The following is an 18,401-nucleotide window of genomic DNA, read 5'->3' on the forward strand; positions in this document are numbered from 1 at the left end:
TGGGACTTACCTATATGGCGAATAGTTTGCTGTTTGAACGATGACGGGTTGGGGGGAGAAAGCGGCGGGTGACAGCGAACGTTCTTCTAGGTTAGAATTTACGTGGTACTTTTCTGGAAAATATTTCGGAAATATTGACGAATCAGTCTAAATAAGTGCAGGTGGGTAAATTTCGACACTTTTAGGAGAGTTCCCATATTTTTTGAGGAAGTAGACAAAAAGTAGTTCAAATGTACCGAGTAAGGTGGGTAAATTTCGACACTTTTGGGGGATTTACCATATTTTTTGAGGAAGTAGACAAAAAGTAGTTCAAATGTACCGAGTATGATTTCCAATGAAAGGAATTATATTGTTTAGTTTTTGCAAAAATTTTGTTAATTTAGATTATTTTTGTCAATTTCAGAACACTACCTGTTAATTATAACAAAGGTATATAAAAAGTTACGAAGCAACTTATTCCTAATTTTTTTTCGTAATCTGAAAAATAAAATTGAAAAATGTAATACTGGAAGTTGTAGAAGGAAGAGTGAGTATTCTATACAAAAAAAACTGAAAAAAAAAACAAAAACAAAAAATATTCACTAATAAAACAGTTATTTCATATCGAAATATAAATTCTCTCAAAAATTAAGGCTAAGAGGTTTGAACTTATTAGAAAATGTAGTAGTCTGAAAAGGGTTAATATTGGCCTTCCTAATTAAAAGAAAAACTGTTATTAACATTCATAATATTTCAGCAGATTTTAAACATCAAAAAAATATATTGGACCTCATTTTATACAAAAAAAACTGTGTACACATGATTTCATTAAAAAAAAATAATAATAATCAGGAACACAAAAATGTTTCCACTAATAAAAGCTACAACACCACAAAAACAAAAAATATATATGAAAAATGATGGATTTCAAACAGCGAAACCTTAAAAATTAAGACCGAGACATTTGAACTACTTATTATTTTCCTTATCAGGCAATAAGAGGGAACCTCAATTGTATTAAAACTGGCTGCAAATGTCCAAAAAATGGATGTTTAATAAAACTTTAATAAATATTAAAAAAAACTACAAATTTAGCAGTTTCCAAACTTTCCAAAATATGTATAGAAGTTTCCAATTATAAAAATATAAGTTTTGGTTATAATTCAAAAACGGTATAGAAAAAAAAATGCAAAAAAAATTTAAAAAAATATTTATGAAAACAAAAAATATTAAGAAATAACAGTTAAAGTTAACAGTTAAAAATGACCAAAAATATTCAAATCAAAATAACGAAATAAAAATTTTTTCAAAAATTAAGACTGAAATATTTAAACTACCTTTTATTTTTCTTTAGGTGACATCGTGTAAAAAAGGGTTAGTCATTAAAAAAATGCTGGAATTATGATAGCAAATTCAAAATTTTCTCTAAAATTAAGGCTGAGGCATTTGAACTACTTTTCTTATCCAGGGTTCATAGTTCAAAAGTAATAAAAAATTCCCTGACTGTTCCAGGTCTTCCCTGACTTATAAAAAAAAATCCAGGTCACTTGTAGTTCATTTTTACATACAAATTAATTGGTGTTTATGCATTAAATTCTTTCTTGACTGGACTCAATAATCTTTTTTATACCCAAAGAACCTCTTATAAAGGTTTCAAAATTACAAATACTTTTCTCTTTCAAGAACCCAGGGCCGGTTTTCACAAAATTTCCAGTTGTAAACATCAAATTCCCTGACTTTCATGAATATCTTTAAAATTTCCCGACTATTCCCAGTTTTCCTGGCCGCTACGAACCCTGTTATCAGGAAATGAATGTCAAAATTAGCACAGTGTCTAAAAAAAGCTACCCATTAAAATTTCACAAAATTCCTAAACATCAAAAAACAGATTATCCCATTTACAAAATTTTTTTTGATTATAATTAAAAAAATCTTCATGAAAATAAAAAATGTTAACTTATAAAACAGTTATTCAATATCACAAAAACAATAAAAAATTAAAAATGCCTGAATGAAGAGACAAAATCCAAATTTTATCAAAAATCAAATCCGAGACATTTGAACTACTTTTCTTATCAGGAAACAAATGTCAAAATTATTACATAGTGTCTAAAAAAAAGCTACTCATTAAAATTTCACAAAATTCCTAAACATCAAAAAACAGATTATCCCATTTGTAAAAATTTTTTGGTTATAATTAAAAAAAAAATCATTAAAATAAAAAATGTTGACTAATAAAACAGTTATTCAATATCAGAACAACAATAAAATAATTAAAAATGCCTGAATGAAGAGACAAAATCTGAATTTTATCAAAAATCAAATTCGAGACATTTGAACTACTTTTTTCGTCTATGTTAGAAAATATGAGAAACTCCGAAAGGTACCAACATTTACTCACCCCGTTAAAAAAAAAGAAGCTATTAACTCAAACAGTCATAATCACAGAATAAGATTCTGGAGAATATAACAAGAATACACGCAATACTTTCATTTGAACGAGAAACTCCAATCCACTCACCTTCCCTATACTCCTGGCCGTTAGAGCTGGCCACTTGGTCCATGTTGTCCATGGGGTGAGGCAGGAGCAGCCTAGCTTTCGTGGCGCCGACCAGCGCCGACATCTGTTGGTGGCCTATCATGCCGCCGGAGCCGGCGTACGCCACAGCCGGGTTGCCGGGACTGCCCGGGGCCGACTGGCTCACGTCGACCATGTGCTCCATCGTGGGCGAGCCCTCTCTCGAGAGCGACTCTGGCGTCATCAGGTCGGACATGCTGACGTGAGATGGCGAGGCAGGGGCGCTTCTACAAGAGAGGGACGATCGGTTAAACGGGCACAAAATGTAAAAAATATTAAATTTTTCTTAAAAATAACTCGTAAATTTAGTCACCAAATTTTTCGATGATTTTCAAAAGGCTGTAACTTGGCGAAAAATTGTCGTTGCAGCAATAAAAAGGGAAACAAGTTTTGAATTTTTTTTTCTGCTGGAGTTCTTATGATTTCTTAAAGGTGACTTTGTGATACTGAGCTTCAATTTGCTTTCTTTTTTTAATTATTTAAAACGTTTTTCGCCAAGTTACAACCTTTTAAATATCGCCTAAAAATTTTAGTTTTTTTTATCCTTTAATTTTAGTGACTAATTTATATTCGGACGTAGTGTTACATGCGCCTATTTCTATCTTTGTTTATCATGTACAAAAAAAGAGTCGACTGAGTCTGTGTGGTTTGATTACTTGGAATCTCTATGTGTTTCTAGCTTAGATGTCAGAGCTTGTCATAAGCGTACAAATTTAAAAAAAAAATGCTCAAACAGCATAAAAGAAACCTTGGAATGGTCAAATGGAAAACATCGAATATAAAGAGACAATTGTGGGTACATATGTCCGCAAGTGACCTATTTTAAGTAGTACGTCAAGAGCGCCAGCAAGCGACAAGAAATAATGTGCAACACGGGATATGGTTCTCGGAAGAGGATCACGGCAGATTGGTGCCAAGGACCAGATACTTATACCTGCGACCGACTCCACACGTGACGACTCTTCAGCAAACGCTAGCTCTGACAACACATTCTTTTTCTCTACTCTTAGTTTTATTTACCGTTGAGAGGGAGTTTTATTTTGCTGCACACCGAAAGCAACCCTCACAATGTTAAGAGTACAATAATTATTAGCAACTGCACAAAAAGAAAACGTCAAATACATGAAAATATAAAGAAAACCCTAAATAGAAAAAAGCCTTAAAGCTAAAAGTTCTTTCCAGAGGCATCAAAACAGGAAATATACTTTTGGGGGAAAAAAATTACCAAAGCGCCACCAGGTGGTGTAAACTTGCATTTAAATTTTTTTTGACCTACAGTCAAGTGAACAACAGAATTCAGTAATTCTCAAGAAAAACGCATATTCCAAGACATTTCCTGTAGCGCCAATGTTGGTTTTTAACTCACCTTGAGCTCAATCCGAAGGGGGCCCTGAAACACGACACTCCCCTCTGCCTCCGACGCCTAAATGCTTGCTCGATCAACTTGGTCTCCGACTGTGGGTCTATTCTCCAGAACGAACCCTTGCCGGGCTCCTCTTGGCTCCTGGGCACCTATGGCAGAACGGCAAATTTATCCCACGACACAAACCACAAGGATATCGTCGTGAACGTTCACTTACCTTAATGAAATATCTATTGAGACTAAGGTTGTGCCGAATGGAGTTCTGCCAGCCCTTGTCGGCCGTCCGGTAGTAGGGATAGTGTTTGGTTATGTAACTGTAGATCCCGGACAGGGTCAGCTGCTTGTCGGGCGCGCTGGCTATCGCCTGGACTATGAGCTGCGCGTACGAGAAGGGCGGCTTCGATTCGTCCTTGCCGCTGCTGCTCGCCACGTAACCGCCGTCGTTTATGACCACCGGGGGGATCTGCAAACAGAATTGATTGAGACATTGGGATACTTTGAGCGATGTTTGTACCAAAAAAAAAAGGGAAAATACTTGTTCTTATCCTAAAATGGTCCAGATATTCCAGAAGTAGTAAATTTGGGACATCAAAGTATTAAGATTTAAACAAATTTACCTTAATGTAATAAGTGTGGGCGAGATATAACCTAACAGTATATGTCATTATATTAAATGTCATAGTTGCTCAATGCCTACTGGCATTTGTACCTACTAGCAAAGAGACCTACTAATTGTAGATACTATGAATGCCTGATTAGTGTAGGCCACATGAACTTTTTAACATTATAGTCGTTACCACAACATCATTAGTTAAAATCTTGCGTTAACAGTGTTTTTGATCTATCTGCACTTTTGCATTCAATGTGCACAGAGTACATCTTCATCCTGTATCCTGAGTACAACAATTTTTACTCGAAAATGTTGTTAGTTTGAAAACTGAGAAGTAGGGTGTTATCTCAATTATTTTACGTAACTGGCAATGTAAGGACACTTATTTGAAAATTGACGGACTAATTGTCTCAATTATTTTATGTAACTGGCAATGTAAGGACACTTATTTGAAAATTGACGGACTAATTGTAAGATCGTTTTTGATTGAATACCTAAAAATTAGAGATTTCTTAACTACTAGATATTATTGTTTATCGCCCAAAAAACCTTTGTGTCCGTTTTCAGATCCAATATCTTAAAAATTAAAATTGTAATCTGTATCTGTTTCAAAATTAACTTTTGGACGTCCATTAACTCCGGAATATCCACGGAACAATCATATATAGGGTGATTCTGAATAAAATGCAAAAAATTTAAAAAGTTACATAACCTCAATGTAATTTTTTTTAAATCAATGTTTGCCATAATGTCTCGTTCGATCAAGCGATTACTATCAAATTTGGTACACATATTATTGGTAACAAACTACATCCGCAAATGAAAAATCATCGATATTCTAAAGCCCCAAAGAGGCTAAATTGGCTCTTATTGAATACAAAATTGATTGTAACTTGTTTGTGTTTTTTTTTTTCAAATATTTAATCAGCGTAACATTAGAGATCTTCAAAAAATTATTAGGAAAAATCCGTAACATTATCCATTTCGAAGAAAAAATTCAATGTTTCGACGCAATCTTAAAAATCGTTAAAATATTTGACAGTGTAATGAAATAGGATTTGAACACTTAATCAAAATTGTTTTGTATATCTGTAAGTACTAAAATCTGCGAAAATTACATAGGCCGACAAAATTTCAAAAAAGGAAAATCCCAGGAAGCAGACAATTCGTCCCCAAAGGTTTTTGATGCGCTGAATCGGAATTTGGCCTCGGAATGTGTAAAAAACAAGGTTTTTTGTTACATTCAAGATTATATGACGAATAATTTTTTTTCTAAAAGTCAATTACACCACTGAAATGTAGAATCTTTACTCTTCAAAACTCTTCTTTCGATATGAAGTAATATTCATTTTTCGCTAAGATATCGTTAATCAAAAATTACTACTATTTGGACCTTTAGGTTAACCTGCCATGGGAATGATAATATGGCGTTACGAGGTGCTTCGGATATAAATTTTGAGTTTAACTTGTAGTGGATATAGAAGATGCAGATTACGACGCACTTAGGTTAACCTTTCGAAAGTTCAGCGCCTGCCAGTTATAGTGTACAATGGTTTATAACCTTAGTATAGCCGAAATTCGTGCACCTTGACCTTTTAGGTTAGGTAATCTCAAAAACGTGAGGTCATTGGAAAATATTGACTTTAGATTCGAATTCAGCGACCCAAAAAACATAAAAATATGTTATGTCTGCTTCCTAAAAAATTTCTTAATTTGCTCATGAAGTAGTAATTTTCAATTAACGATCCCTTGACGAAAAATTAAAAGTTTTTCAAATCGAAAGACCCCAATTTTCAGTGGTGTAATTGATTTTTAGAAAAAAAAATTATTCGCGATGTCATATAATCTTGAATATAGCAAAAAAATCGTGGTTTTTACACATTCAAGTTAGAATATCTTGGAAACCTAAGGTGATGGGTTAATTCCGAGGCTAGATTCGGATTCTGCTTGACTCATTTAAGACTATACAATTTTTGCATGCAAAGATGTAGTTTGTTGCCAATAATAAGTATACCAAATTCAAAGAAATCGCGTAACCAGAGAGTCATTACGACAAAATATCAATTTTGTATCAAGAATTGTGTACCATTATTTTTGAGTAGATCGTCCATCAAATTTTTCGAACTTTATTTGGAAACACCCCGTATATCTTGAGCAAGGGGTTATCATAATTCTTATGACCACATTTGGAGAACTAGTGGTAATGTAATACAAGAACTACTCTCCTTAATAAATATTTACATGGCAGATAAGGAAATCATAAATACAGAATCTTAAAACAGCCCCATATCTGGGAATGTTTACTTTTTGCGAAATTTCCTAAGCACCAGAGATAAGGACAGACGACAGAGTCGCAAGTTCACATTGTTTAGCACACTGGGTGGCGTATATCTTCGATATTTAGTGGTCAAGGTTAGTATTCCTAATTTGATTAATTAAGCGAAGTTTATTTCTGCTAATCTCTTAACAGAGATAAATAATATGACTTTAACACCAACTGTGTCCAGAACAAAATATTTACCAAAAAAATTTTCAAGTTTTCCTGGTAGACTAAGAAATATTCAGTTTGCTAAGTTATAAGTATATCAGTTTCCATTTTTGAATCATCACCATTTCCTAAATTTTTCCTCGATTTCGATAAGTAAAAACTTACAAAATATGATTATTTCAAAAATTCCACAGCAGCCGCCATAAAATTTGCGTCGAATAGGAGACATTTTTATTTACAATTTAAAAAAAAACTTTCTCTTCTAATAATTTTTGTTTGAGTGAATACCAAATAAGGACAATCTAGATATACAAAGAGATTTTTGGTTTAGTAAGCCAAAGTTTGATAAATTCTAACGGCATAATTAGACTACACAAAATCTTCAACTTAAATTATTTCTTTGGCCAAATTATTAAGAACTATATCATGAAAGTTAATATTCGTTTCATTGATAAAATTGAACACTAAAAAATATTTAAGAAGCTCAAGTTCAAAATAAAAGCAGTAGTTTTAAATACAATTTTTAAAAATCAAAAACTTACATTTCTGATTTACTTTTATGTTGACTTTGTTTCTGTGTGAATATTTAAATAGTCAAAATAAATAAATAAGTTAGTCAATAAATATATCTCTATTTTTTGAAAAAAATATAAATTTTAATTTTAGTCGATCAAAATAAAATTTTCTTCTATAATTAAAAATTGACCAGTAGATTAGATTGCACTTATTTAGTACATTTAGACAAGCAAAAATTATTATAAATTTTTTTAACTACCGAAATTGTGCGAAGCAACCACTTTACGAGGTAGTATTTTTAGTAGGTTCACTGTTTACCAGTAGGTACAAAGTAATGCTTTACACCAGTAGGCATTATGTTACAATGACATTTAACATATGACATATACTTTGTAGGTTATATCCCACAGAACCACCCACTCCAGTAGGTACAAAGTAACGCCTCATGCCAGTAGGCATTATGTAGCAGTGATATTTAAGATATGACATACTTTGTAGGTTACATCTCATCCACATTCACTTCAGAGTTTTCAGGAGCTTATTAGAGATACTGAAAGTCTTATAAAAACAAACAAAAATTACTCGGCCATTTAAATTTTATTAAAGGAAAGGCAAAAATCGCTCTTTCTTAAATTTTATGGTAATATCATTTATTTTCACTTATTTTTTTTTCAATTCCACTGTAAACAATCAAGTTACAACTGAACTTTTAAAGATATTAACCAATTTTTCTGAATAAAATCCAAATGAGTAGAAATTTAGTTTCCTTGAGGTTGATGTTGATAAATCATAAATTCTACACTAATGATAATATTTGGTTCAGTAGAGATTAAAAAATATGGACATGAATATTAGTCGCATAAACTAATTCTTGATGACAGTCAACTAATAAACATACGACACATGTGGACAGATAGATGCTGCAAAACTGTAGTATGTAGTGACAAATACACTTTTCAGCGCTGTAAAGAATTTTATGTAAATTTGAAAAATTCTGACATTTCCCAGACATTTGCAAATATATTAAATTTCTTGATAAATCCAAGCTTTTCTAATTGGTATAAACCCTGACAAAAGTATAAGTTGAATAAAAATGAAACTTTTCATATGATTTCGAAGAGTTTTGGTGCATCAAATAAACATAAACAACTACCTACTTCTTTAATTTTATACGATTATAAATTATTTTTTTATTGCAGCTCTGTCTTACACTTTCGATTCATTGTACCCAGATTTAACCAAAACACTTACCGAATTTCCATTAGGTGTGGATTGCCTATACTCGGGACTATGACTTTGAGGAACATGATGGCTGTCATCCCTATGGACTACTTGAGCGGCATACTGGGCTACCATCTGCAGATCTGCTTGTACGTTCCTCTTCCCGTGACCACCACTGTGTCCACCATGCCCGCCTGGCAAAATTAAACGTGATTAACAACCCCGTTACCGAAACAACTGCAGCTCGATCACATTTTTTACTATTTCATAGTATTAATTAGCGGTATGGTAAAAAAGAGGCCCAGAACGGACCCCTGAGGAACTTCTGACAAAACAACTCACCTCTAGGGCTGGCTGGACAGCTGTTGGCGGCGCTGATGGTGCCGGTGGGCGAGGGGAACGGACTGCCGTAGTCGGCGTCGGGGATGTTGATCCTGAGGGGCGGCAAGGCCGACCCACCCCCCGACCTGTCCCTCATCCTCATGGGGGACACCTCGCGCACCTTGGGGGGCGGCTCGCAGTTGTCGTCCACCAGGGACATGAAGGAGAGGCGGATGTTTGTACTTGGAAACCGAAACGTACATCTAAAGCAAAAGAGATAGTTTCAATTCCAAGCATAATGAAGACGATAATGTAGCTGTTATTTTATTAGAATTCATAAAAAATAAATCAGTAGTGCAAAAATTTTGATCAGGCGCATTTTAATTGATAAAAGAGAGCGCTTTTTCAAAAAAGTGTTACAGGGTGGTTTGTTATATGTCATCCTCAATTTGTTCCATATTTTGCAAAGGAGGAAAAAAGTGCAAGGATAAAAGTAGTCTAGAAATATTTAAAATTAAAAATTTATAAACCAATGTTTTTAAACAAAAACCCGATGCAAAACAACATTTACCTGTAAAGAAAACCAAATGTTAATGAAATGTTTTTTGCTGCTTGTCCCTGAACAAAAACAGCAAATGTGGACTGTCCACTTCAGAAAATGTTAAAGATTTGATTTCACTATTTCAAAGAATATAATAACAAACCGTTGAGTTTCATGCAAAATTGTGGTGTTCTCTTTATTTGAAGAAGAAAAACTAGTAATGCTGTAAATAATACACAGGGTGTAAATAAATAAGTGTGAAGAAAATTTAGGGGATGATTCGCTGTGGAAAAATAAGGTGGATTTTTCATATAAAAAATCTCATTTGAACATTCCCTGTAAAGATACGATTGCCTTTTTCTGAAATTCCAAAAAAGTGACCGAAATGAAATTAATTTTACATTTTCCGCATTGACCAAAGTGGGATTAATTCAAGAGCGATTTTCTCAGAAACCGTTAAGGATAACGATTTGAAACAAGAGTACCTTTTTAACGTAAAACAGTTCGGGAAAACGGAATTTGCTGTCCAATTTGTTAGAAAGTCAAAGATGAAAAAGTTACACACGCAAAGTACCAAGGGCCCCCCGGTACCCACCCCAATGGACCTTGTGGAAATAAATGGATTAGTCCATCAAATTGCTCATCAAAATTTAACTGTGTATACCAAATTTGATTCATTTATCACAACGCGATTGAGATATTGCAAAAAGCATTTCCGGACCCATGTTCATATGAACTTTTTTACTTAGTTTTGATCTGTTCAGGGTTGGCAGCTAATTATGAGACACCCTGTATAGGTATAAACGTTTTTACTAAATACAAATGTTAAAAAATATTACAAGTTTTATGGTATTATGAAAAATAAACTTTTTAATACTGAAAAAGAAAAAATTGGAATATTTTAGTTAACAGTAATTCAAATATTTAATAATGACAATGTCAGCAGAGGAAGTTTTAAAAATATGGTATTTTTAGTAATAATTAGTCATCGTGATTTACTTCTATATTAAAATTTAGTTTAATAGACTACATTTCATCTCTAAAAAACATTAAAATGTAAAAAAATTAATTCGAAAAGAATGAAATAAAAAAGATCCCACTATAGAACTTCTCCCATAAATTTGTATATTGAGACGATTTTTTGAGAATTTTTCAAAAAAAAAATAATGGTTTTGGTTTAAAAATGCAAAAAAAAAATCAAAAAAATTAAAACGTATTATTTTTATATTTTTTTATAAAACTACATCTCAAAACGAACAAAATGAGAAAGAAAGTTTATAATATCTTTAGTTTTCGCCAACTTACAGTTATTTGAACACTTTTTACCCAAAATATTCAAATGTTTCTTGAGGGGTTGAAATAAAAATTTGAAAAAAAATCATGAAAGCTATTCTAAATTATCCCAAAAAAAAAACTATAATATTAAAAATGGTCGAATCACGACTTCGGTGATTTGGCGTGGGGGCCTGTTAAAGTTAAAACGTCAACTTTCCCACAACTTGAAGAATTTTCCCGATACATCTAATAAAAAAAAAATCGCCGTCCTTGACTTTCGTTTTTCCCATCTGAAACGACTCCAGATACCGGCGAATGCGCGTAAAAATAGCACTGACTATTTAGTCCCACAAATCTTCGCAGCACGGACGTAATCCCGGCGATAAAGATTAGTCAGATTTTTCAAACAGACCCGGGCGCTACGAGGAACAATAAACAGGGCATGGAAACAACGTGTGATTAGGGAGAAGTGACGAACGGCGGTGATAATGATAAAACTACTTCAAGGAGACCACTTTGAAAACATGTTTTTGATGGTGCAGAGAGATAAGACTGCAGATAGCGCTGTAATAATCGTCGATTTGAGGAAAAAACAAAAAATATATAGAGCGCGATAAATATGGGGAGACCCTTTGCTTAATCTTAGAAAAGTTTATTTTATTAAAGTACTTCAGTATTAGATTGAAAAATTTCGAAAAATTTAAGCTATCGACTTTCGAATCGGAAGAAAACGGAGAAGTTGCAAATGAAGCGTTTCAGCGTCATAAAATTAAAATAGATAAAAAATATGAGACCCTTGTTTTTTCATTTTTAATTTTGACCGCACTGAAGTCCTAAACAGAATTAAAATATGCGTTGTAGCTTCATAATTTCAAATACAGCGCCAAATACCCGATATACTAAACTAGCGGATGTAAACAACGCTAATAGCTATAATCTGTTATAATAAACTACTTAATATCTATATATAAATTCAAAATAACGGATAAAATTATGATAAGAAATTCCAGATACTGATTTATAGATAAAAAGAATAGGCATTTTGGCAAATATCGTTAGACCCATAAATTTAAAATGTTAAGATTATATTTATCCAAATTTTCATATAAAATGAGCTAATTATAGACTTTTAGTGTGACGTCACATATTTAGGCAACCCGCAATAAATTGTCATAGTTGAAATTGTACGCACTGAATCTGACCCTTTTGTACTAGGTATTTACATAGATATATAAAAATTAAGTTTCAAATTAATTTATTTTTACAAGGATTTAGAAGTATTTAAGAACAACCAAGACGTGTTTTGTAAAATAGATACACTAATGTGTTTACAACTTACAAAAAACGATATAAAAGAATATTCCTAAATTTAAATAATGTAGAAATTTAACATTGGCCGCGTTATTCTTATTGCGCATGCTCGGAAAGGATAGCCTCATTCAGGTGAGATCTTGTTGATATGTCATTTGCTTATTTTCTCTTCTTTTGTTTAATCTTGGCATTTTCTAGTTCTACTAATAAAGTATTTTTATTGTTTTTGTTTTTATTGTCAGTGTTAGTACAGTCATTGAAGCTTTTCACCTCCGAATTCTTTGAAACTGAACCGATCGACTTGAAATTTGGCAGATAGTTAGAGAAAAGGTCAATGAACATTAGTGACATAGCGCCGATTGACGCTTCCGCCCTGTTGGGGGTTGACACCCCTTCTCGGGGGTGGAATTTTTTTTCAAAAATAACGAAATCGATAATCAAATTTTGAGCAAAAAAATATTCGGAAATTTTTTTCGAGAGATCAATAATTTTTTAGTTATTCACTATTGAAAACTTGAAATTTTGTGTGAAAAAAAAAACACTTTTTCAAAATATTTTTCGCGAATAACTCAAAAACTACACATTTTATTAAAAAAAGTGTGATGAACAAAAATTTGGCTTATAAATAAACAAAGAAAATCGTTTTTAAAAAGTGTTGTACGTCCTATACAAAGCGAAATATGGTTAGTGGAAGGGGACTTGTTTTGGGGGGAATATTCGAATCGATGTATTCAACGTCAAATAACGGAAAAAGTATTAATTTTACGTGTATAACGCTCCGGGAGTTTTTTGTAGTTCTCAAAAAGACCTTCAAAATGAGCACCTAAGTTAATTAGAGCAAAATTGAAGAAGTTATCGCCAAAAATAGATGGATTGCTCATATTTTTTAAGGAAAAATGAGCAGTAAACGCTGTACCACTTCCATCAGAATTAAAATTAGATCGTAGACCATTTACAATTAGTTTTATTTTTTTTCAACAATATTTTGCTTTTTTTATTCCTATAGCGTAAAAAATAAAGGAGATATCGCCGCTTGAAGTATCCATTTTAGTGAAAAAACGACCTGTCTCGATCCTTTCCCTTTAAAAAATGAAGGACTTAAAAGGTTTTATATGCAAACGATCTTACAGCTCTTGAAATTATCTTCAAAATGCTTTTTTATAGTATACTATAGCTTCAAAATTAACCGAGTAAAAAAACCAATGACATTTTTTCGGAGCAAAATAGGTTTTCTCATTTTTATATACGAGTAATTATTATATATTATATTATGCAAATAAAATAAGTAAAAAAAATAGTTTGATTATTTATATGCAGCGTAGCAATTTTTTTATGATTGATTATATTTAAAAATCGATTATAATAAAAATATTTTACATTAATATTGGTAAAAGGGTAGTTTATAAGAGTTGAAAATGGCAAAAGTAAAATATTCTTTCATAAACAATATAAGGGAATTTTTATTTTAAATTATTGCACAATTATAGAATTGCAAGATTTAAAATGTAATTTTTTATAATTTTTTTTAGCACAGGGGTGATTTATAAGGGTTGAAAAGTGTTATGAGATACAAATTCTTTCATAAGCAATGAGGGAATTTTTATTTTAAATAATTGCACCGTAAAAGCAATCCAAGCTTTTAAAAAGTAATTTTTTATCAGTTTTGTCAATACAGGAGTGGTTTTTAGGGGTTGAAAGGGAAAAACTCTTTTATTAGCTATAAGGTAACTTTTATTTTAAATAATTGCACGATTTAATCATTCCAAATCTTTAAAAAGTAATTTTTGATCATTATTTTTTGCATAGGAGTAGTTTTTAAGGGTTAAATAAAGGGTCGAAAAGATCAAATATATCAAAAAACATGTTCGAGAACATGGAACATTATTTAATATTTGTGCTTGAACAAGATTTTTATCAATAAAATGTTTAAACTTAATTTTTTCAATTTTTTCACTTAGGGGTAGTTTTTACACCTAAAAAACAGAAAGCGTCAATCGGGCTTATGTCACTTTTGAACTTGAGCCTAATATGAGCCTTATTCTAAATTTTCTTGCAAATCCATGCAGTTTCAAAGAATTCGGAGGTTACAGCTGATTTTCAGCTTCAATGACTGTACTATGTGTTTATCGAGTGGTTTATTATAGACGTACTCTTAACCATAACCAAACTTTTCTTGAATGATATCCTGTTGAAATTATTATTCGCTTACATGAAATTATCTTTAATGCGCATGCTCAGTAATATTGACATAATGTTAATTTATTAATTACTATAAAAATAAATACTGTTCTATAAATTTTTAAAAAAATCAAGATTGGGAAGAAAATTTTGAACGACAACCAGCTCACCCTGTATTCCACTACAGAACGTAATCAGACGAAAAAAAAATTAACGAACCTAATAAAAGTACACCCACAGAGTGAAACCTAGTATTTCTACGACTGCCACAAGCGCAAATCGCTGAATCACGATTACACTTTCCCAATATTGCAAACGGATTTACCAGATAAAAAATTCTAATGACCCCATTGCCAATGTCGAGGCAACTAGACAAGTCCACTCAAAACATAAATAATATAAAATTACCAAACACCGGATTAAGCGGACAAGAATTTAGTTAACCAGCATTTTTATATAAGGACGTAGGAGTTTGATATACGAGGGTATCTCGGAAAGTTTAACTTTTTAAGATGGACCTTTCTCACTAGTGCCAACCCTACACTTTTAAAGAATAATGAATTAATGACACATCGTTAGAGCAGTATTAAATGATATTTATTTCACAGTTGAAGTATTTCCTAAATTTAAATGAAAGCAACTTAAACTTTTTAATCACACTTCAATCTCGCGCAACATTTTGACAATTTAATTCTTTGTTCATTATAGTACTGATTGGCTTGGTAGCACGTGTCGCTGTGATGAATTAATAAAAAATAACCGTAGATGTGGAAGATAAGAAAGCAGTACGCAGAGAACATTGGTCGTCTAAATTTAATTTAGAATATATCGAAAATATTTAAACCCACATCCACAAAACATCACACATCGCAGATTATTCATCATCGTATTATTTAAAAACAGTAAATGTACTGCTCAACCTATTGGAATCTATTCAACAGGAAATGTTCCCTGCAAAATAGCTGCATATCTAAAATTACCCCACTCAAGAGAATTTACCGGTCGCTGTTGTCGCATGATTTCGGCCACATTAGTGGCAGATATGGAGGAGGAAATTTCAAAAGTCTGAAGCGTCCCGGGTGTAGAAATCTTCTACCATGGTAGAAGAATATATCGATAACTCTATTCAGAATAAAGTAAATAGGTACAGAAATAAAAATCTTAAAGTAGAAAATTCCTAAACTGTCCGGATCATTTAATAATTATTGTATATATTTTGCACTTTCAACATAAATATTATGTTGTAGTTCTGTCAAATTATTGACAGCAGCACAAAAAATATTGGATGAGCCACACTCTCTGAAGTATCACTTTCTGATCTTTGTACGTAAATAACTACCTATTACCTAATTATTGGAAAATAAGGTACTTATGGTAAGTAACATAGTCATAACCATCCCATCCACATGTACACAACACTTTATTGCTTTTCATAGTAAAGACAACCCATATTTCTCTAGGATTTATCGTATAAAAAAAAACTACAAAAAAACGCTGCTTTAGACATGCTAAGTACAATTATTTAAGGAGGACCGGTCATTGCTACCAATGCATAGAAATATATTCTTCATGAGTAGAAACTAAATAGGTTTAGATCCGTGCTTGTAGATATTGAATAAAATCGATTTTAAAATACTTATAATTATATATTTCCATCTTTCAATTATTATTTTTTACGCAATATGCATAAATAAATGCCACGAGTTGCAACAGAAACTCGCCAACAGCGCACGAGTTGCTGAGTTTATTGTTTGTAAGTTGGCAGTCCTTGCTATGTATAGTATAGGCATACGATGCTATGTGATCGCTCGCACTGGTTCCATTAACCTATAAAATGTCGGATGAAGAACCGAGTCGCTAGAAAAGAAAATTTGTGACCAAAAGAAAGTACGAGTGCTTGAAAATAAGAACAGAAAATAGCAAAAGCAGGAAAAATGCTGTTGAAGGGAAGATTGTGGAACCAGAACCTCCGCACACTGAGTATATGGCATAAAGTATGCACTGCTCTTTTTGTACAGAACGTTTACGTATTTTAGATTATCTACAAATTGTGATCACGAAGTGGAAAAATTTTAATAATAATAATTTGATATACGTATTATACTGTGATACGATGTTATTGCAGTCAAAAATATACTGAAATTACTGAAATGTTAATTTTAAAATGGAAAATGATAAAAATGTCATAATTTGTCTAAATGGATAAGATTGTTACTTATATACGCTGTGATGCAAAGTATAATTATTTCATTGTTTATATACTGCTGTATTTTTTACTTCTTTTATTGAGTTTATCGTATTTTATAAACAAAAAAAAGATTCAGGTAAATGTCTATATGTTTTTCGTCTTATCTTTTGAATTTTTTCAACCGTAATTCGATTGTAAGGGTATGCATCATAGCATTTCCCACAAGAACGTATGCTTATCGACAAACTGTAGACCTGTAAAAAATCGACTCTAACAAACTAAACTGGCTGTCAGCTAGAGCAAAGTTTACTGGAATTTAAAATTGCGTAATGAATAGGGATTTAATTATGAACCCGTATGACGTTTTAATTATTAAATAATAATTGGTGCAGGTGTGAATTTTTCTATTAAGCATATGCGACTATTTTTTTACACCAAAACATATTAAATATCATTATGTAATATGTTAATCGGTAAAAAAAATTGCAATAAAACACAGAAGGACGTAGAAATCTCTAAACCCTCTTTAATTTTTAATATCCTCAAAAAATTATTGGACTTAGAAATAAACAAACGCCCTTAGAATTCGAAAAGTCCAGATTACTTTTCGTCTTCTTCTTCGAGAAACCCCGCAATAATCACCCTGTACGCGTCCGTGAACCCTTTAATGAAACGTGCGCACGCCCCTGTATGCAGTAGCTAACCAGTTGTAAGAGCGACATTATCATATCACCCACGGCACGCAGAAGACTGTACGACAAAGCAACACCATGAATGAACGCTCGGCACGGCCCACTGCGACGCTACTCTAGTCGGATGCTGGTCAGTGTCACTTTTTGCCCAGATGGGTTATATAACAGTCTGTCTCGACGGGAAAACAACAAAAAAATGACGGAGAACCTGCTACGACGCAACGTCTCGCAAAACGATAAATTTAGTGACTGGTATTTAAACATTCTCGAGATTTTTACAAGCTTTTATTTAACTTGCAATGTATGTTTGTTCAAGTGGAATCTTGCAACTCAATTTTGAAGCAGATATCCTCAACCGATTGAGCTGAAATTTTGTACACGTTCGGTTTGGATGACAATGCATGGTTAACTATGTGACGTCATTCTAAATCCAACATGGCGGCACATGCAAGATGGCGGACTAATTATTTTTTTAATGCACTCCTACAATATGGGTATCAAATGAAAGGGCTTGCTAAGAATAACTCGAAAAATAAAGTGGCGTCACTCTAAATCCAATATGGCGGACTTCTAAAGCTTGAAACTCAATTTTGAAGCAGATATCTTCAACCGATTGAGCTAAAATTTTGTATACACATTCGGTTTGGATGACAATACATGATTAGCTGTGTGACGTTATTCTAAATCCAACATGGTGGAACGCCCAAGATGGCGGACTAATTATTTTTAATGCTTGCCTACAATATGGGTATCAAATGAAAGGACTTACAGAGAATACGAATGCGAGTTTTAAAAAAATAAGATGCTGAACATAAACTCCGTTATTCAATCCGTCTGAAATTTTGGTGTACTGGGGTTTTTGGAATCCTCGATTATGATATTGAGGTCGAATTGTTCAAGTCTGTAGGAACGGTTAGTTAACTTTGACTTGTGTAATTTGGTGAGATAGGCGTCAATAGCATTGGTTTGCAACCTGTCTAGGAGAAGGATAACTCCAAAATCAAACCCGGAACTGTGTTTCGTAAGGCACAAGTAAGCTTCAAGTTGAAATAAGTGGCGCATGTGCAGTTTCCAGCAAAATATAGTCACGGCACTGGCGCAACGAAGAATGCTGCCAATTATATTATGTTGGGCTTGCAC

The 18,401-nt window shown here is 32.7% G+C and overlaps 1 protein-coding gene across 3 annotated transcripts in view; it reads right to left on the reverse strand.

Moving 5' to 3' along the window:
- The window catches only part of LOC108910642 (forkhead box protein K1), a 70,924-nt gene that overhangs the window by 2,387 nt on the left and 50,136 nt on the right, over nucleotides 1-18,401 (reverse strand). For all 3 annotated transcript variants that reach the window (XM_018715330.1, XM_018715329.1, XM_018715331.2), the window contains exons 2-7: nucleotides 9,098-9,339; nucleotides 8,786-8,949; nucleotides 4,138-4,383; nucleotides 3,924-4,069; nucleotides 2,501-2,784; nucleotides 11-113 (exon numbers count right to left, since the gene is read on the reverse strand). In XM_018715330.1, coding sequence (XP_018570846.1) covers nucleotides 11-113; nucleotides 2,501-2,784; nucleotides 3,924-4,069; nucleotides 4,138-4,383; nucleotides 8,786-8,949; nucleotides 9,098-9,339 — 1,185 coding nt within the window. The remainder of the gene's footprint in view (nucleotides 1-10; nucleotides 114-2,500; nucleotides 2,785-3,923; nucleotides 4,070-4,137; nucleotides 4,384-8,785; nucleotides 8,950-9,097; nucleotides 9,340-18,401) is intronic.

Source organism: Anoplophora glabripennis, unplaced genomic scaffold (assembly GCF_000390285.2).
Source record: "Anoplophora glabripennis isolate ALB-LARVAE unplaced genomic scaffold, Agla_2.0 scaffold312, whole genome shotgun sequence".
NCBI lineage: Eukaryota > Metazoa > Arthropoda > Insecta > Coleoptera > Cerambycidae > Anoplophora > Anoplophora glabripennis.